Below are 21,282 nucleotides of genomic sequence, written 5' to 3'. Positions count from 1 at the left end.
CTGATATCCAGGTTTTAGAATAATCACACTAGATTAAATTGAATCACGCTCGAGATGGAGAAAGTTACACAGCTGTGATTAATTCCATCAGATTACTGAGCAGTGAGGGGCTAGCACCTCAGTTCGATTGGCAGTATAGACTGGAGTTTGAAAGGCGTCTTATCAATACGAACATTTTTGGGTCAGGATGGGTCATAAGAGGAAAGTACAGATGTGGGATGGTAAATGGTTGTTGTAATAGACCCGTAAGGCTCCATTTCAACCCGCCTCAAGGAACCCAGAGGGTCCATGGACCACACTTTGAGAACCACCCATACTAATCAATTTGACCTTAGTAGCCATGTCCTTAATTATTATGAAATACCATCACACTATTAGTAGTTGGTGTTGTACAATTCCATGAAATCATCACCTCTATGCGAAACAAAGAACATTACATGAAAAAAAATGAAAAAAGAAAACACTACACAGCACGTGTGTTAATTACTTAATTAATCCACAGGTCATCATTATACTATAATGTAACTCATTAGCTATAAATAAATAAAGTGGTGATCTAACCGAAGGCTTCATTCATCATGGGCTCCTTCTCCTCTTCTTCACTCTCTTCATCCACCAAGGGGCTGAATGCATACCTGCCATGATCAATCAATATATCAATCATGTGTTGTAAAACGTAGGGCTAGGCAAGTAAATGATATTGAGGATCAATAACCGACTTAATCATGACGTGACTTGGCTAATCGAATGATCAAAACGTGATGGTAGAAAGTCCTACAGAGCTCCGCCCCCCCGACCTCCTTCACCTCTGGTTATTGGCAGACGGTCGCCATAGGAACATGATGACCAACAGGATGGTGGAAAAGAGGAAGCGCCAGAAGGCATCGTCTATCCAGAGTTCCCTCCAGTCCTGAGAGACAGAGAGAGACAGACAGACAGAGTCAGAGAGAGAAAGAGACAAAGTGAAGGAGCGAGAGATGGCAAAAAGAGGGAGAGACAGAGAGAGAATGAGAGATGGGGGTTGTTTTTTTGTGAGCGATACAGCCAGCCACCCATCCATCAAGCTGTTCTGCCAGCCCATCCATCTGCCCATCCATCCATCACATCAGCTATGTACCTACGGTACCTACTAGGGGTGTAACGATACAGGAGATGCATCGAAACATCTATTTTAATTTCAACAAGCGAAGTATACTGATATGTAAACAGCAACGATATGTTTGAATTTGTATTGTATCATTTTTGCAATGTAAATAATCAGTATCAAATAGTTTTGAAATGCAAATGATCGATTGTATCAAAAGTAAGTACTTGTGTGTTGTACTTACTACTTGTACTTGAAAAAGAATTTTTTTTTAATTACTTTTCCATTCCATATCACTACACGTGGTCTATCTATAAATGTGTACTCTTTGTGTTCATGTCAAGGTGCGGGTTTGTCCATATGTGGTCAATATATAATGTCCATGTATTTGCCAGAGAATCAGTGTCTACTTATATAATAAATGTTTACCTTAAAAACCCTGCACTATCCACACGTTTCACACAGATTTCATTTCTTTGCTAAATAGTAACTATTGATTTTAAATCATTGAATAGCATCGTCGTAATGAACCAATATCGTCCATGTATCGTATTGTCAACCATGTATCGTGTCGCTGCTAAAATGTATCGTTACACCCCTAGTACCTACCTACCTATCCATTGGATTTATCTATCTGGCATGAATTCGGCCAAACAGCTCTGACCAGCAGAACATGAAGACACACATGTACACTGACATACATACTCAAACAAAGAATATGGAAATACACACACACGCGCACCACGTGATGGGAAGGGTGGCGAGTCAGGTAAATGGAGAGAGACGGCGAGATTGAAGACAGACTAAATGACAGAATACTTACGGACTGGCATTTAGACATCTTGAAGGTCCTTGTAGTCCAGATAATAAAGATGACCGATGCTGGAGAGAGAGAGAGAGAGATAGAGAGAGAGAGATAGAGAGAGAGAGATAGAGAGACACACACACAGACAGACAGATTATAAGACCATATACACTATGAGACCATTTCCATTCATTTTGACATTTTGGTTTGAAACGTTTTGCCAAAATAGGGATTACTTTGGGTATCGACATTTTTAAGAATCGATTCAAACGATTAGTCTGAATAATTGTCCTTACCAATGACAGCGAAGATGAGTGTGTTGGTGAAGTGTCGGTACAGAGTCAGTTTGACCACGTTGCGTCTGAGACGGAGCAGCTTCATGGTCTGAGCCAGACTCACGAAGATGTGACACACACAGTTAAGGAACTACACAGCTTCACAGACACACACAGTTACGGAACTACACAGATTAAAACACACAGTTAAGGAACTACACAGCTTCACAGACACACACACAGTTAAGGAACTACACAGCTTCACAGACACACACACACAGTTAAGGAACTACACACACACACAGTTAAGGAACTACACAGACACACAGTTAAGGAACTACACAGATTCTCTCTCAGACTCTCACTCACACACACACACACACACACACACACACACACACACACACACACACACACACACACACACACACACACACACACACACACACACACACACACACACACACACACACACACACACACACACACACACACACACACACACACACACACACACACACACACACACTTAAGGAACTACACAGATTGATTCACAGACACACACAGAAAGCATTGACAGTCTTAACCCATTAAGACCTGAGGCCGATTCTACCAAATGCTTTCTAAACCAGTAGTTCTTGAAACATTTTCGCGTCAAGAACCCCCAAAATGTATTTGGCCGTGGACCCCACCAGCTGAACATGTTTTGTGCCAGCCAGGGACCCCCCCAGAAGAGAAGAAAAATTAATTAAATATTATTCAAACATTTTCATGATTTTCCAAAAATGTTCAGAAATAGTAAATGTATAAGCTCGCAGCTTGTAGATCTGCCATTTTTGAGAACCACTGTTCTAAACCGCAGATGTTTTTCCCCCTCTCTCAACGAATCAAAGGTTTTATGGTCATGATGCACCAGGAGCCTGGATGGCTTTGATCCAGTCTTAAAATCATTTAAATAAAGAGTTTCAAAAATCTCTATGGGAAAGAATTATGTATTTTTCTTGTGGCACCACAAAATGGCCACCACTGGCCGCCACTGCTATGCCATATCATATTCACATATACGCTCAGCCAAGCCCGATATCCCGAGGTGGATTCGAACCCCCAGACTCCACAGATGGATTTCAATTCAAATGTAGTTTTGAAGGACGGATCAAGCTAAAAGCCAAAGCGCTAAGCCGCATAACCAAATATGACACATTTATTGAGACATTTCTGTCTCAATAAAGCATGAAATGCCTAAAAACAAGCTGTTCCTCAATCCTCCTTAATCCTGTTTAAAGTATAAATTCCAACACTGTCACCGATCATACACAAGTGATTAATTAATTAAGACAATTAATGGCATTCTGTCCCTTGTATGTCTGCCAATAATGACTGCAGGGTTTCGATAAGCTCAGAGTCAAACAAATGTCTTATCCGGTCTTTTCACCACAAAACGTCTGCACCAGGTTTTAGCTTTCAAAAGGAATTGATTGCTGTTGCTCTATCTACAAGGCTGAAAGGCAAGTACAAGCACAAACAATTTTACCCAAACGTTTCCATAACAGATTAAAAAAGGATTCAGACTCTAATAAGCAGATTCACATTTAGATTTACCGTATATTAAATCAGATGCTTAACTTTGGAACCCCAACTCCAGCTGAGATGAGTTCTGTGTGACCCAAACACTGGTGGTGTAGCTTAAATCACTGGCATACAGAGAAGCACAGTGACCCCTTCTGGTCTAGGACTGAATCCATCTCAACTTTTTGACACACGTTATTGAGTAGCGGATATTCACCAGCAGAGGGCAGAGTTGTGTACAGCCAGAGAAATAGCAGCCAGCATCACTACATCATCTTCAGCCTAGGGAGAGATGGACACGGACCATAACAGAAGGTATGGAAGAGAGCCAGACATGACACAGAGAGACAGACAAAGACAGAGAGACAGAGGAGGGAAAGAGATAGAGGCAGAGAGAAAGGAAAGAAGAGCTTGCAAGATTGACAAAACGAGGTTGAGTTGTACACAGTAGGGACAGAATAGGGAGTGAGACAGGAGGAGGGATGTTGCAATAGGAAAGAGAAGAGGGGGTGGTTAGAGCGCAAAGACAAATGGAAGGAGAAAGAGATAAAAGGAGAGGGGTAAGAGAAAGGGGAGGGCAGAAATATCACACCTAACACCTAAGCAGCAGCACCATAACTTTTAGTCAAGGAGCTGCAAGTAATAGTCAGCATTTGATTTAATCTCCATTAAGCACCAGAGGGGTGGTGTTCACAGTATCAGCTTTACTGCCATCTGTCTTGCCTAAATTGTCTCCCTCTCTCTCTCTCTCTTTCCTACTGTATGTCTCTCCTGCACCCTCCCCCTCTAAGCTTTCCTACTGTCTGTGTCTGTCTCTCCTGCACTGCACCGTCTGTCTCAGCTTTCCTACTGTCTGTGTCTGTCTCTCCTGCACCCTCTCTGCTCAGCTTTCCTACTGTCTGTCTCTACTGCACCGTCTCCGTCTCAGCTTTCCTACTGTCTGTGTCTGTCTCTCCTGCACTGCACCGTCTGTCTCAGCTTTCCTACTGTCTGTGTCTGTCTCTCCTGCACCCTCTCTGCTCAGCTTTCCTACTGTCTGTCTCTCCTGCACCGTTTCCGTCTCAGCTTTCCTACTGTCCATCTCTCCTGCACCGTCTCCGTCTCAGCTTTCCTACTGTCCGTCTCTCCTGCACCGTCTCAGCTTTCCTACTGTCTGTCTCTCCTGCACCGTCTCTCCTGCACCGTCTGTCTCAGCTTTCCTACTGTCCGTCTCTCCTGCACCGTCTGTCTCAGCTTTCCTACTGTCCATCTCTCCTGCACCGTCTGTCTCAGCTTTCCTACTGTCCATCTCTCCTGCACCGTCTTCGTCTCAGCTTTCCTACTGTCCGTCTCTCCTGCACCGTCTGTCTCAGCTTTCCTACTGTCCATCTCTCCTGCACCGTCTGTCTCAGCTTTCCTACTGTCCATCTCTCCTGCACCGTCTCCGTCTCAGCTTTCCTACTGTCCATCTCTCCTGCACCGTCTTCGTCTCAGCTTTCCTACTGTCCGTCTCTCCTGCACCGTCTGTCTCAGCTTTCCTACTGTCCGTCTCTCCTGCACCGTCTGTCTCAGCTTTCCTACTGTCCGTCTCTCCTGCACCGTCTCCGTCTCAGCTTTCCTACTGTCCGTCTCTCCTACACTGTCTACCACTCAGCATTCCTGTCTGTGTCTCTTACATCATCTCCACCTCAACTTGGTTACCGTCTACCTCTCCTAAAGTGACTCCCACTTAGCTTTTTTACTGTCTGTGTCTCTCATTTTATACTTTCACATCTTGTTAACACGAGGCCTGCCGGGAACATAGGAATTTTAAAACGTAGAATCTTGTGGCCTGCCACAAACGGAAAAGCCGTTTTAACAGCGATGTATTAATTAATGCATGTTTTAATACGATCGTATCGAAATCTACCGTCAGTTAGCTTTGTTATGCTTCTGACACAATGGGCGCGGCCATTTTGAAAATGCGCGCGCATCCACTTACATTGCCGGCTCTGGTTTCAGACGGCTTTATCTCACAGAAGCGACATTGCAGAGGACGCTTTGTCCCAGACAAGCGTTTTCAACGGCCTGTAGCAGGCGCTGTGATACTCGCGGTCAGCTTTTTCCACCGCCGAGCGAGACAACAACAACCGGTCATGATACCACACACAGCAGCTTTTCACAGGAACAATGCGATTACGGATATTTGGATCTTCAAAGTAAGTGTTACGCGCGATAAAACCTTGGCAATACGCAATCGAGGGATTAATGAATGGCGGCAGGCAGACGGTTAATATCACTAGCAGGCACTTAGGAAGTAGCATCTATAGCAGGTTTTGAGATGTGTCTGAAAGACAAAGGGCCGTTCCTCCCCGATATCACACACAACTGGCGACTCCCCCTTCTGTGACGCATGCAGAACTGCCTCTCACATGAGCAGACCGCAGTAAATTACTCTTAAAACCCCTGCCAAACCAGATGTCACTGTGACGTCGCTGTCAACACGTTAAACGCCCAGGGTTATTTAATCCATTAAATCAGAGCACCCAGCGATTTATAGCAGCGGAGCACATTTAGCGACGGGCCAGGCGCTATCCCGGGTGTGGCTGAAGTAGCTCGATGTAGCCAAAACACTCCCGAAGCAATAGACAACGGGAGCTATGATTAATTCTAACGTGACTAGCGACGGGACCGCGATGGGCCGTCTAACACATAATCTTCTGCTTAGAATGATTTAGATCAAGAGTTATTCATGTTTTAAGATTTTCGGTCTCATTGGCTAAAATGGGGAGGAACATTTTCGATGACATCCCACCGGGAAATAACATTGAATGTTGCGCAACAGACGCTCCCAGCCTGTGGAGCGATGTGATCGGTTTTGATATCAATAAATCTCCGTCCTTTTATCAATCTCCGTCCTGAGTGTCAGCATTATTAATTGATTGAACGGAGAACTCCGTCCTTGCCGCTCGGGGTGTTAAGCATTAGCCTTTCAATCCGAGTGTCTCGGGTTCGAATCCTTCTCATCGCAGTGTTTATTTTAAGGTTAGGCTTAGTTTAATGCCCGTTTATGCCTCTCGGCCCACTTGGTGAAAAAAAAGACTACAGTTACGATGACAGAGTAGCACCGTCTCTGGAGGGCATGAGCAACGAGGGGCACCGCCGAGCGAGCCACCATGCCGAACGTTGTGATTGTGTGTGACATCGGGGAGGAAAAGCCTGGTGGTGTCTGGAACAGTGTCGATTTCGTCGACAATCTTTTTTCACTGACGCAAACTAAATGAAAACTAAATAAAACAGTAGCCATGGTGACTAAAACTAAGCCTAAATATACTGACAATTTTGCCAACAAATAAAAACTAGACTAATATGTTAAGGACTGACTAGTGGAGAAGAGATCATTTTATGTTTGGTTGCGCTTGGATGTTACGCTCTGAAAATAGCAGATCTACAAACTCACAACACGCCACACTGCGAAGTGTTGTAAGTTTGTAGATCTGCTATTTTCAGCAACCAAGTTTAAAATCAGCCATTACGATGCCATTAAGGCCTGCCAAAGTGCATTTTTGTCAACAAAATCAACTGTAGATTTTGTAGACTAAAGTCGTATGATATTTAGTCAACGAAAACTAGACTAACACTAAAACATTTCAGCTGACTAAAATATGACCAAAACAAAAATAAAGATTGGTTGTCAAACTCAACAATGGTCTGGAAGGTACATCATGCAGCAACCAACAAATAGAAAGACAAACAGGCAGAAGGCAGGCCTTATGAGAATGAGTCGGGTGTTGTCATCTAATATCTTTTGCACTCTAAATACAATATATGTCGCACTACAAAGAACGCTATGAACTGCCCTCAAGTCTGTTCTTTGTGAAGAACAACCATAAAAGTTGATGACAAAAGTGGACATCTGAAAACTCCTTCACAAAAGCACAGGTCCAATGAACTTACAACATATTCAACTTCTGAGAAGATCCTATATAATTTCAAAAGCAAACCTTCAACATATGATGGAATTCCCTCTCCCTTCACTAAATTCAAGGCAAGTAGAAGTAGTATATTCTACTGATTATTGTCTCTGTAATTAAGAGATACATACAGTAAGCCCATATTTTCCATTCGTTGTACAAGTCATTTACAAACTTACATATCCATTGTTAATAGTATGTGTTCTGATTGAGGAAGATCTTTGTACATGTATTACTTCAGCCTCAGGCAACTTAAAATATAGTAATTAAGTCGTTGTGTTAAAGGATATCCACCAAACAACACAGGAATCGGTGAAGGCCAGCACAAGGTCACACAGCAGTCTATTGCTATTGTTATCTCCACGATCCTACAGAGATAGATACACACAGGTTAGACACACACACACGTGTAAGTCAAGTGTATAGGCTGCATAATAAAAACAACATACTAGGGTTGGGGAGGAGAAACATGTGGCATACTGTGCATTGTGCAGTCCTACATCACATCTAGAAACACGTGTGCGCACGCACACACACACACACACACACACACACACACACACACACACACACACACACACACACACACGCACACGCACACGCACACGCACACGCACACGCACACACACAACTTACGGCGTTGACTCTGAGGATTCCCTCCACGACAGAGAAAACGAGGTACAGAAGACCCACTCCGACCACTCTGTGCAGCAACGCACCCAGTCTGGGCCTGAGAGAGAGAGATAGAGAGATAATGAATGTAACCTGATGAATCTATCACTCACTGAGGGTCTGTATTAGGCATGTAACGGTATGAGATTTTACAGTATGGTATCAAACAAAATACTGTATACCATGATAAGTATCATCCTTTAAGAAAACATTTTATTAGCCTATCAAATAAATGTATTGAGTAAAATATTAAATTATGATTTAAAGCTTATTGTCATTAATTCATTTTATTTAAGCAATACTGCACCTGATGCTTAAATCAAAACCAAACAGGGCTGTTCCTGTGAAATTGGATTATGTGACTGACCATTTATCTTAATGTGGATGTGAGAATATGACGAGCATTTCACGACTTGTGCGAGTGAGTGCACTTGCACATAAAATAATAAATAAATACCGGTACATACCGTGAGCTCGGAAATCTCAAGGTATCAATACCGTGTCTGTTTATGCTGAGGTAATGTACATCAGTCTTGTCTGTGCACATGTGTGTGGGTGTGTTTGTTTGTTTGTTTGTGTGCACGCGCACATGCGTGCGTGTGTGTGCACGTGCGTGCATGCATGGGCTCACTTGACAATGCCATATCCCAGACTTGCAATGATCACCAACACCCTGGCCAGAGTTCTCTTCACCGCTGACAGTACTTCTGCAAACACTACGGCCCCCTGGACTGGTGGAGGACACATTGAAACTCATTAAATTAACTGCCTCCTGGACAATCATAATAAACATTATACGACAACAATAAATGATTTCACCTGCTCCTAGCTGTGTGTGCGTGCGTGCGTGCGTGCGTGTGCGTATGTTTTGTTCCAGCTTTCTCAAGACGATTTATTCAGGAAACTGCCATATTTTATGGTTCGGGTCACGGTCAGAACTAGGTTTGGTCAACTGTGGTCACTGGAAAATATGTTTTGAAATAATTGATTTAATGCCAAGTGTAACTGCCTGTGATTGCCCGTTTTGAAAAATTAATGAAGTTATGTGAAAAACATTAGTCGACAAATTTTTTTTGACCATCACCTGTAGGCTGTGACTCTTCAAAAATGATTTATTTGGGGGTGTGAGTGTCTTTCTTTTGATCCTGTTCCATACCTGACTTTCCGTCGTATCTTATGCTCTGGAACTCGGCGTAGTAGACAGCCTTCTCCAACATGCCCAGGAAGATGACCCCGCCGATCCAGAACTGAATCCTGAGCAGGTCCCTCCAGTAGCACGCAGACAGCACCAACCAGAACACAGCCAGCAGCACGTACACAATGCACATCACCATGTAGAACTAGAGAGGGGGGGGAGAGAAAACAAGAAAGCAGGAGAGGAACACGAGATGGTAAGACAGAAAGAGGAGAGGTGGTCTTTATTTACCAAAACACCCTCTAAAATGTGTACGTGCATGCATGTGTGTGTGCTCACCATCATGAGTGGCCATTCTGAAGCAGATATATAGTCATGGGGACCTTGCATACTGATCTGCACTGGAGACAGGGAGATAAACACCATATTAGACGTGACCTTATTTCATCATGGGTCAAATACTGTAAATCACTGGAGACACAGAGAAACACTATATTAGAAATTTCATCAGATTTAGGCCTGTCACAATTATTACATAAGCGTAATTATTTGAGATAATTGCAATTATTTGTGCATAATCGTCAATCTTTTCCATGTTTCTGCATTTTTTTCTAAAATAGCAGGTCTACAAGCTTGTAGATAAACTATGTCTGTATTTTGTACATTTTGGGAAAGAAAAAAAATATAACAAAATATGAAATGTGTCTGATGGTTTCTTTGTATATTTTAAGTTATTTGTCATATCATCTCTGTGCAATTTGTGATTACGAAGCCTAAAAGACAATATTTGACCACACACACACCAGATGAAACATTTTGTGCCAGGTGCCACCATACAATATTTGTATTAAAATAATGTCAATATGTCAATCGAAAAAGCTGTCGACCCCCTGGAACTTCTTCAAGAAGAACCACTGCTGTACTGTGCACGTGCGTGTGCGTGCACACTCACACTGCATGCTCCAAGGAACGGGTGTGGGGCCTGGATCGGGGGCTCTGCTCTTGTCTTTAACCTCCACGATACGGAGAATAAACATGTACGGCCCGTCCTCCCAGCTCTTTGCTACCTGGTCTGAATGAGGGTGTTCCCCTGCCATCTACAACACACATACACACAGAGTTGGAATACACAGCGACAATAAACAAGAGGCAGAACACACAGCTGCGTTGGCGAGGTGTAAGGAAACAGGACAGGATACCTGAAGAAGTCGTCTCACAATAACAGCTTTGATGAAAGAAAACGTTAAGATATCAAGTGGCTCTTTTCATTACGATGAAGGGTTGACCCAGAACCTTCCATAACTTGAAACTTTCCAAAACAAAGTTCTGTGATAGTGTTTAGTTTACATGAGCCATCCATGAAGGGTTAGGTTACAGTGTGCCATAAAACAGCAGACATTTTGTGGACTCTACAACCCTGAGAACCACTGCTCTACAATGTTCAGTATATCAAAGTGTCTTGTGTTGTCTGTTTGGAGCATAGCATCTTTATGCCTATTTGCAAACCGGGACTGGGGGGCAAACAAGATGTTCGATGGAATGCAATGAAATCAGTGAGAGCCGGCAGGACAACAAGCTGAATAATATGAATAAACACTATATCTTAATGATTGCAACCGTTGTTAAATAAAAGACATGTCACACATTAGTTCCATTTGAACCTCACTCTACACTCTTAGCTCTGAGAAGAGGTTCCGTATAGAGGTATGAGGTATCCCTGCTTCGGTGGCAAAAACACATTTTGCAGAAATTTCTGGCAAGTTACAGGTTGACTGACAGATTGGTGAGATCCAATCAGGGCGTGCGCAAATCTCTGCTGCGACCCGCTCCTTTAGACCAGAAACCTAACACATTAGCTCAGCCTACAGGCTAGAGGCAAAAATGTCAAATTAGATTTTCCAACTGACTTCAGTTCATTCGACATTATCTGACAGAAGGTCGCATTCATAACAAAATATTGTTTGTTCATGGTCCAGTCGACTCAAAGTCAAGATTTTGATATAGACAATTTCAGATATAGACAGATATAGATATAGACCATTTCAGATGACTAAATAGGACAAAAACTAAATGGTGTGTTATTCGAAAGACTAAGACGAAATCAGAAATTGCTGTCAAAATGAACACTGGTCGGCTCTCATTCTATTCAATGCATTCCGTTGAACATCCCAATTAGCATCCGAGTGACTCTATGGCACATGCTATGGGGTAGCAACACCTAATTCTTCACATTTACTTGGGTTTTATGAGGTGGTATGACAGTGAGGCTGTATGCCATAGCTGTCCATACCTTGGGCTTTGGAGCCTGCGGCACCACATCTCTCCTTTTCCTGCTTGCAGTTTTCCCTGTGACAGGCTGACAGAGAGACGGCAAGAGAGAAAGAAACAGGATATGACTTACTTACTTACTTGCGGTCATCATATTAGCAGTAAGACACGGACATGTTTTTTTTTCTCCAATTTTCTTTAATGTTTCTGTTGTTTGCCTACAGTACATATCAGTTCAATGTGATAACTCACAACAAATTAATTACATTAACATTTTTCGACATCATGCAGGTTTCAGCCATCAACAAACACGGGGAGTATGCAGTTGTATTGTGTACAAACAGCATATACAGTAGATTAAGCAGTCAGTTGGGAGGGAGGAAAAGATGTTAAAAGCATGGATACATACTTTACTTGGTACTCCAGTTGTTCAACATTCTTTATGTCTTGCTGCTGATGTTTTTGAATAGTATTGTGTATATTTGTCTATCATAAATGTTTTTGATCACTCACCTGTTCCGGTTGCACATCTGTCAGCATGGTGGGCTGTTCAAACTCAAGCACGCTGAGCTGAGGGGAAAGAACAACTGTATTGCACTACATGTTGTATAACCCATTAAGACCTGAGGCCAGATTATACAAAATAATATGTCTTCTGAAAAAAAAATGTTGCTATATATATATATCAGTGGTACACACACACGCACACACACACACACACACACACTTGAGTTTTTGCTAGTTTTGTTTTTTTAGCATCTGAACTAATGTTCATGAGTGCATGGTTAGGCACCTTTTATATCTTATCTCAGGCACAATTTGAATATGTAGATGTTTTGATTTTCTTGTTTGATCGCCTTTCCCCCCTTGCCCCTCCCACCCCACCACCTTCTTACTTCTATGAAATGACGATACGATGGGCACGATGCACAAGAACACCCACTTCTTTACTTCTGTAAACCTGCGATGTGACAATAAAGCTGATTCTGATTGTATAGGGTGCATAAAGTGAGTGGCAAAGTCAGTTTAACGTTGTTTAATGCAATCAGATAGGACTTTTCTGTTTAGATGTATGGGCTGTCAAGGCCAGAAAGAAGTTCTTTGCTACTCAGTTAGTAGGCATTCTCGCATAACTTCCGGGTATGATGATGATGTCACGCACATACCCTCTATGTTATACTACTTATTGTCAGGTTTGTGTTACCAGATCAGGGTTGATGATGTTGGAGCTACAGTTGATCAGGGGGTACTGGTGGAAGACCTGGAAGCCACTTCCTCCTTCCTTTATGACATCTGTAGACCTGAAGTAGCTTCCTACCCTCTGTGGCTGCAGGGAGGAAAGCAGACCAAAGCACATTCAATTCAATTCAAAGGGCTTTATTGGCATGAGAAAACATACGTTTACATTGCCAAAGCAGAAAGCACAATACAACAATACAGCAATACAATCAAAACAAAGAATGTGTACATTTGAACGTCAGAATCTTCAATAGATCAATTTCTATATTGTACCAAGATCACTGGATGCAGGTATAGTGCAGGAATATACACAATGATTAGTCTTTAGGGTGGTTGTGTTCCGTTTGATATCCTTCTCCATGACTAACAAGAGACGCAGCCCACTCAGAGTGGGCGGGGACTTTGGGCTGGATCCAGGCTAAAAGCACATACCATGACTAACCAGAAATAAACGGATCCTCAGCACCTGGGCTGCTCTAGTGGTTCCCAAATTTTTCAGGTCGAGACCCAAAAGAGAGACTACAGTAGACGTTTAAAATTTACAAAGAAAATGGGATTTTTATTCGAGTCGTGACCAATAAAAACTGGTCTGTGACCCACAAATGGGTCCCGACCCACTGCTACGGAAACAGTGATCTAGAGCCCTATATGAGCAACTAGTTTGTCTGTGATTCACTCATATAGCACTGACGAAGGTCCCAGGACCCAAACATTTGCTGGTTTTAACCTCATTTTGAGCACGGAGCTCTTTATGAACATCTAAAATAAGACATTATATTTTCTTAAGTCTCTGTCTAAGGAGTCTTCCTTAATAGTTTATGCAAGTCCATGTTGGGAGCTGTGCACAAAGCTTTGAAATAGAAAGCGTCCATAAAATTATCCACTTTCTTCCTCCATCCTGGATAGCATTAGCCTGTCCTACATTTACTCTGTTTGTTTACACACCACTGGGTAGCTACAGTAGCTAGGAAGCCCAACAGAACACACAGATGTTTAGACAGATTCAGCACGAGGACCTCGATTAGAAATATTAAACATATTAGCGTGTTGACCATTTGCTATAAATAACACCGGCTGTGTAGATGACAAACATCAGAGAAAGGGTCTTACATCAAGTCCATCCAGTTGAAAGACTTCATCAGAACAATGGGAGTTCCTGAGATACCAGGAAACATTCAGCTGGACAGGAGAACTGCCACACGTCTCTGACGTCCCTGGAAAACACACACAGGTACACAGTGGCTTGATCATTATGAGCCTATCAGCTGTCAGTATAGAGCCGTAGGAAAAATTGGGTTAGTAGTGTCAACACCTTAACACAAAGGCTGGTGGAGCCCGGGATCGAACCGGGGACCTCCCAAATCCAAGACCATTTTACCGTAGCCACTGCCGCCCCAGAGCTGAGGTCATCTTGTTATATACACATAGGGCAGGGCGATATGACCTCAAATTTAATCAATATCACGGTAAATTTCAAACTTTTGCCTCTATTGCGATTAATGAATGATAAAAATAAATAAAACGTGAAAATAGCAGCTCTATATGTTCAACGCATTGCGATGTAACAAGTTGTGAGCTTGTAGATCGCCTAGTTTTTCATGCATCCATTGCACAACAAAGTATAATACAGGTGATTAATCAGACAAATCTATTTCATCGATTTAAAAAAATAATCAATTACAATATTTTCATGTTGATTTTCACCAAGAAAAAATCAATTGCTTCTCAATTATTCGATTAATCTACATGAGCAAGATGAAGTCAGATATTGGTTGAGTTCTAAATTTCGGCTTTGATACATTTTCAGTCAAATGCCCAACCCTACTCTCGTTATAGAATATATAAGCACATACATGCACACATACCAGACCCGACAGACAGACCAGGCTGAAAATAGCACTCTGGCAGCTGACCAATCAGAAGCAGCTCACTACGTCAAACATGGACCAAACATGGCCGTCAACCATGTTCTTGTAATTGTTTTCTCAGCACATACAGTATTTCAATACCATTCCCATACCTTACCTTCAGTGGTATAAAGTACTGTCTTAAGTACAATGTTTAGGCATTTATATTTACTGGAGAGTATTTTCAATATTTTTACTACATCTCAAACTTAAATATTGTACCTTTACTCCACTATAATTACTTGAAAACTTTAGTTACTAGCTAGTAGCTTTGTAGATTTTGATTATTATTATTATTACAAAACCACTTATGTATCTGGCAAGTTGAATATAGACGATCTATAAGCTCACCTTGTAGATCTGCTATTTTCAAATTACTTTTATTCAATATTAATTTTATAGTTTATACATTTATGTAAAAAGAACCACCGCTCATCTGCTGAAAAAACTTAAGTGAGGTGCTGGAGTCACAAAGGTATATTAAGGGAGGCTCAGCACACTCAGATCTGCACACAATCAAAGCAGAACGGGTGCACGAAAACAAGTTCCTAGGTGTGACAATTGATGACGGGCTTAGCTGGAAAACACACATCACAAACGTAAAATATAAAGTAGCTAGAAGTATAGCAGTCATAAATAAAGCAAAACAGGTTCTAGATCTTAAGTCCCTACACACCCTCTACTGTTCCTTAGTCTTGCCATATTTCCATTACTGTGCTGAGGTATGGGGTTACAACTATAAAACATCAATTCATTCACTTGTAATTCTGCAAAAGAGAGCAATAAGGACCATTCACAAGGTTGGTTATCTGGAACACACAAATCCACTTTTTTTTACAGTCAAAATTGCTCAAATTCACAGACATTGTAGCGTACCAGACAGCAATAATAATGTATAAAGCCAAGAACCATAAATTACCAGCAAATATTCAAAATCAGTTTCAGGATCGGGAGGGGGGTTACAATCTGAGGGGAGAATTTAATTTCAAAACTTTAAGCCGTAATACCACATTGAAAAGTTTCTGCATATCAATTTCTGGTGTAACACTTTGGAACAGCTTGAACAAGGAACAAAAGCAATGTCCAAGCATCAATCAATTTAAAACAGGGGTGCCCAAAAGGTAGATTGCGATCTACCAGTAGACCACAAAGGCTGTACAGGTAGATCACAGGACATGTCCCTAAAGAATATTTATTTAAATATATAAAACACTATTTTTGGAATCTGCCACTTGAGTTTAAGGTGACTTGATTGATTGACAAAAGGGGCCTGTAAGCTCAAACTCACCATGCAATATTAAGAATATTTTGTTTTCAACAGTGTTGCTGTGATGTCTGTAGCATTACAAATTAAATACAAAACCCCCCTAACTATTAGATTTCTCCCCCTCCATTTCCCATTCCAAGTGCATTTGTCTTATATGTCAGTGTTTCCCAACCTTTTTTGTCCCAGGGCTCACTTTTCATAGCCTAAAAATCTCGGGCACACCTAGATATACGGGGGGTGTGCATGTGTATATATATATATATATATATATATATATATATATATATATATATATATATATATATAGTAAAACTTCTTTGAACCCAATATACTTTTAAAAACACACATGACAGCACTCGTCCTCAATATACAAAATATAGCACACACATGTTCAATTTGTCAATGCAAAGTAAATACTTCTAAATAAATAAAATATTTTGCCACAATACAATGGTCTTAAACATGAGCAACCACTCAGTTCACACAGGTGTGATTTTTTTTTTTTTTACATTGCTCTTTGCAATGTGAAATGAGGGAGATATATATTGTTGGCCAAACGAGGCGATCATGTATGGACAGTTGGACACATACGACATACCTCATCGACACAAAAATAACAAGCAATTGGAATATATTTTCCGTGGCACATTATAAACAAGTACTGTATGTGTCTGCTGTCTGCGTGCATATGCACGCTGCGCGCTCCAGTGAAATTGTGCGGATTAGAAAGATTAGTTAATTTGTGTTGGATAAGGGCTTATTGGTGGGTTTTCCGCTAGATATTAATAAGGAGTGATTAGGGTGTGTTTTAGCAGGGGTTTCGCCTGGAAGGCTCACTCACTTTTGAACGAAGTTGAACGTGAGAAAGAGACGTTCACACACAGAAATGAACGCGTTCACAATGACGTTCATCAGGCAGAAATACAGTACGTTCAGTTGCCAGGCGAGTACAGGTGATTAACATTCCTATGGCCGATGGTCGTTAGAGTCTATTGTTCCGTTGTTGTTGTTGTTGTCGCACGAATCCTGCAGCTCAGTAGCTATTGCTTTCGGGGGAGGGTTAGTGTTAGTTTCGGTCAAATCAGGCGGCACACCTGGACACATCAAACGGCACAGTAAAGTGCCGCGGCACACAGGTTGGGAAACACTGCTATATGTAACGCCAGCGCCACTATTCTAAAGCCCCCTCAGGTACATATTTAAACTATTTTCACTTTTTCAGCAATGGTGGGTAGATCTTGTTGAGCTGATCATTTTGAAAGTAGCTCTCACGTCATAAAAGTGTGGCCACCCCTGATTTAAAGCATTGTACAAAAACATGATATTTGCAAGATACAGGGAGGAGAAAATGATTAATTCACGAGTACTCAAAATATATTATAATTATGTATAATGTTATGTTATATTGGTATTTAATTGTCTATATAATTAAAATAGACAATTTTTGATATGTATAATATGGATGTATGTGTGTAAGTATATGGGATAGTATTAGGGTGTACATATGGATATATGTATATATTATTATATATTATGTATACTCGTATTACTTTAAGAGCAGCTTAATTGGCACAGAATCCAGCGAGTAATTTCAGTTACAGTTTTATTTTTTCTTGCTATATTTTAACTATTTATTTTAATTGTTTTTCCTTGTGATGCGAAATACAAGGAATGGTTTCTGTTATATAGCACTTCTTCCATCACTGCTTACCTTTGAGTTTGATGTAGGTGTTGTTGAAGAGCGTCTTAGTGAAGAGGAAAAACGACTTGTGTGACTTGAGTGTCTCCTAAAACACAAGTGACACAGACAGACTGAATCAGCACACTTAAGCCTTTAGCTGCTGTTCTACATTAGTTTTGGCATTAACCATGGAATTAGAATGACCATGTAGGCCGGGATTAGAAAATGATCATCAGATGTAGCCAGTCACAAACCATTAATGTCTAGCAAATACAGTCTGGCATTTGGCCAACACTTGCTAATTTAAAAAGCAAATAAAGTGAAGGATAACAAGAAATCACAGTGGAGAGCGCACAGAAGCAATTGTACACAATTTCTATATATTACATATAATATTATCGTGGAAATGATAAACTATTTAATTCAGGTTGTGTTTACTCGTTTTTATTTAATTTATTATGAAGTGTGTCCACAAATTCCATATATGATATTACAATTTGCCAGCAGAGGTCACCGTTGAGACCAGTTTGCCTGTTTTAATTTAATTTAGTGTTAAGCCAGTTCAGTTGTGGTACATCAGCTGATGTCCAGCTTCAGCACGCATGAGACTCTGTTACTCTGTTAACATGCTTGCCTGTAACGGCAAACTTGCTCTTTGACGCATTATGTAACTACACCTGCAATTTCTGTTAAGCCCTTTTCCTCCTCAGTCACAATGTCACATGTGCTTTGAAGAGCCTTTACTTGTACGTTTTCATGCTTTAGTTCCTGTGGTCGCTTCTCGCCCTTAACGCATCTTACTGGTATTAAACAATGTTAAACTCACCAACTTTGCAGCTGTGGGGCAAGCTTGAATTATCCTCTTTCAATCGGCAAAGTGTTTATTTCATAAAAATCCACCGTAGACATGTTAAGAGCTACTTTCTGTCAAGAAATTCTGTGCAGGTGATTATTTTTCTAGGTGTTGGAGTTTGGAAGTGCTCGCTTTCAGTGAACGTCCCGCTGCCTCCTGCATTATGTGCAAATTCAAAAACAGGTGGTACGCAGGGCCATTGCATGATATCCAATGAGCACTTCCAAACTCCAACACTATCACCTGCAAATAATTTGACAAAAGTAGCTCTTAACATGTCTACAGTGGATTTTCATGAAAAACACTTTGCAGATAGAAAGAGGATAAGTCATGCTTTAAATACAGCTGCAGAACAGAACAGAACATCTGTAGCTCCAACGGTTTAGAAGATAGAGCCATGTTTGAAGACAGTAGCGGTTATTTTTAAACAGGCGTTTTCCGGGTATTTCGTCCCGGATAGAGAATTTCTCACAGTTCCCAAGTTGTTCATATTAGCCAAGAACAGTAGAGATATTCTCTCCTAAATGAAGTGCACATTCACATATGGGATGAATAAGTCGTGGTTAGACATAACCAGAGAGATATTGGCCATCTGTCAAAAGCTACAATATTTGGAATAGTTTTGGGGGCTTTGGACTGACCAAGTTATCCATGATTATTAATTAAAAACAAGTACCGTTGGGATTTCAGTTCCCAGATGAAAGCGAACTCCGTCCTCAGTCCTCATGCACACCTAGCAGGCAACCAATGCCCAAGCACCGGGCACTAGAACGCTCGCCTCAAAACGTAACACCGGTAAAACTATGCCTAACCTTAAACTTATTTCTTACCTTATTCTCAGTAAAATTAATACAAGAACCGCCCCACCGAGCGGTCGGCGTGAGGTGACAGGTGGGCGGGGGAATAAAATAGGGTGAGCGTGTTTTAAGGCGAGCCTTCCAGTTACCCAAGCAGCTGCCCGATTGTCTATATAGGAAAAATTGCCTTTTTTATGGCTACAAAATAATTGATTTAATTTATATATCTCTCTCAAACCACAGCTGATCTGTCCACCCTGATTCAATACAAAGGTTATGTCATTTTGTTTCCCCTACCTGATATGAGTGGTAGACTTATACTTCATTGTCAACAAGAATTAAAATAACTGTCGCACTCAACTCAAAAGTCTTCAGAGTGTGATTGGGTGACATCCTATCCTAAAAGGCATAACAATAACAAATGATTTTGTCACGACTGAAACAAATCGTATTGTATCTAATCTAAACACTGAATAACACACAAGCAGATGGAAGCAAATGTGTTTCCTCAACATTCAGAAAGTTTACATTCCCCAACCAGAAGAGAGAACTTCCCCCAGCTAAAAACCGCAAGGTGCTCTTCAAAACGGTTATACAAAATGCTTACAGTTGAAATGGAAAACATTGCAACTCTGTGCGAGATTTCTGATAATGATTGGGGAACTCGATAGTTCCCATAACCTCTGATGTGTTAGAAATAACATAATGTCATAATATTATACTGTCACTGTGAATGTTATTATTGTGTTAGTATAGTCATATTAAGGCACAGTCAGTGACTGGTATCAGAATAAAATGCTATGATTGTGATTGTATTACCAAGCGCAATTACAGTATGTATGTATACCAATCACAATGATATTCGAATTGGTGATTGTATTTGTTATACAGTGATTGGCACCATCATATTGTACTGCGATGTGATAGGAGCGGCTGTTAACAACACCAGAGAGCCGAGGCAACATAAAGACAGCATGCATTCACACGGACGGTTAATAATTGTCTCCACCAGGCCGAAGGCATGGGGAGAGAGTATGTTTTGCACTCCGTCCGTCCGTCCGTCCGTGTGTCCGTCCGTCTGTGAACAGCTAATCTCCGGCACCGTTAACCCGGTCGATGCCAAATTTCGCACACACACTCCCTGGATGCCAACGATGAACCTCTGCCCCAAAAAATTCAGAACGGCCTGTTATAGCGCCACCAGGAGGCCGCTTTGTGCAAAACAAGTTTTTGGACAGTACACCTACAGATTTTGTCCAAACATCACGCAAATTGGTACATAGTCTCTCTAGAGCCATTCAACGAAACGGGTCTTTCAGATTTCTCAGACTCCATCCTGATTGGCTAAGATTGGCTTCCAAAGTTCGCAGGAGTGCTCAGTTTCAAACAAAATGCTGCAAATCATGAACACATCGTGTGATTTCCGTGAAATTGCGCACGCACATTCCCACTAGGCCGAGGAAGAAATGCCACGTGAACATTTTCAACTCAGCCTCATGGTGGCGCTATAACTGGCCGAAAGTGTTTTTAGCTCCAACTGCACGTATTTGTGGATAACTTTGTATGCCAACTCCCTAGAGGCCAAGGAAAAACCTTTGCCTGGAATTTTTCACATCTGCTCTTTATAGCGCCACCAGGAGGCCGACATATGTAAAGCACATTTTCTAATATTACTCCTTCAGATGTTATCCAAATTTCACGCAAATCAGTACACATGCTCTCCATAGTCATGTGATCAAGACGGGTTTGTTTGATTTCTCATAATCCACCTTCATTGCCTACGATTGGCTTCTAAACTTTT

General features: G+C 41.3%; 1 protein-coding gene across 2 annotated transcripts in view; it reads right to left on the bottom strand.

Annotated features, from left to right (window-relative positions):
• The window catches only part of LOC306931938 (transmembrane protein 87A), a 37,617-nt gene that overhangs the window by 15,428 nt on the left and 907 nt on the right, over positions 1–21,282 (bottom strand). For both annotated transcript variants that reach the window (XM_079513621.1, XM_079513622.1), the window contains exons 2-16: positions 17,862–17,937; positions 14,087–14,190; positions 12,942–13,064; positions 12,251–12,307; positions 11,760–11,825; positions 10,422–10,566; positions 9,809–9,870; positions 9,491–9,674; positions 8,966–9,065; positions 8,299–8,392; positions 7,953–8,030; positions 2,186–2,294; positions 1,908–1,966; positions 807–910; positions 562–635 (exon numbers count right to left, since the gene is read on the bottom strand). In XM_079513621.1, coding sequence (XP_079369747.1) covers positions 562–635; positions 807–910; positions 1,908–1,966; positions 2,186–2,294; positions 7,953–8,030; positions 8,299–8,392; positions 8,966–9,065; positions 9,491–9,674; positions 9,809–9,870; positions 10,422–10,566; positions 11,760–11,825; positions 12,251–12,307; positions 12,942–13,064; positions 14,087–14,190; positions 17,862–17,937 — 1,435 coding nt within the window. The remainder of the gene's footprint in view (positions 1–561; positions 636–806; positions 911–1,907; positions 1,967–2,185; positions 2,295–7,952; positions 8,031–8,298; positions 8,393–8,965; positions 9,066–9,490; positions 9,675–9,808; positions 9,871–10,421; positions 10,567–11,759; positions 11,826–12,250; positions 12,308–12,941; positions 13,065–14,086; positions 14,191–17,861; positions 17,938–21,282) is intronic.

The sequence above is a fragment of the Electrona antarctica genome (genome assembly GCF_951216825.1).
Source record: "Electrona antarctica genome assembly, chromosome: 11".
NCBI classification, from domain to species: domain Eukaryota; kingdom Metazoa; phylum Chordata; class Actinopteri; order Myctophiformes; family Myctophidae; genus Electrona; species Electrona antarctica.
The sequence above is the reverse complement of the archived record's forward strand: the minus strand, read 5'-3'. Positions and strand labels throughout refer to the sequence as shown.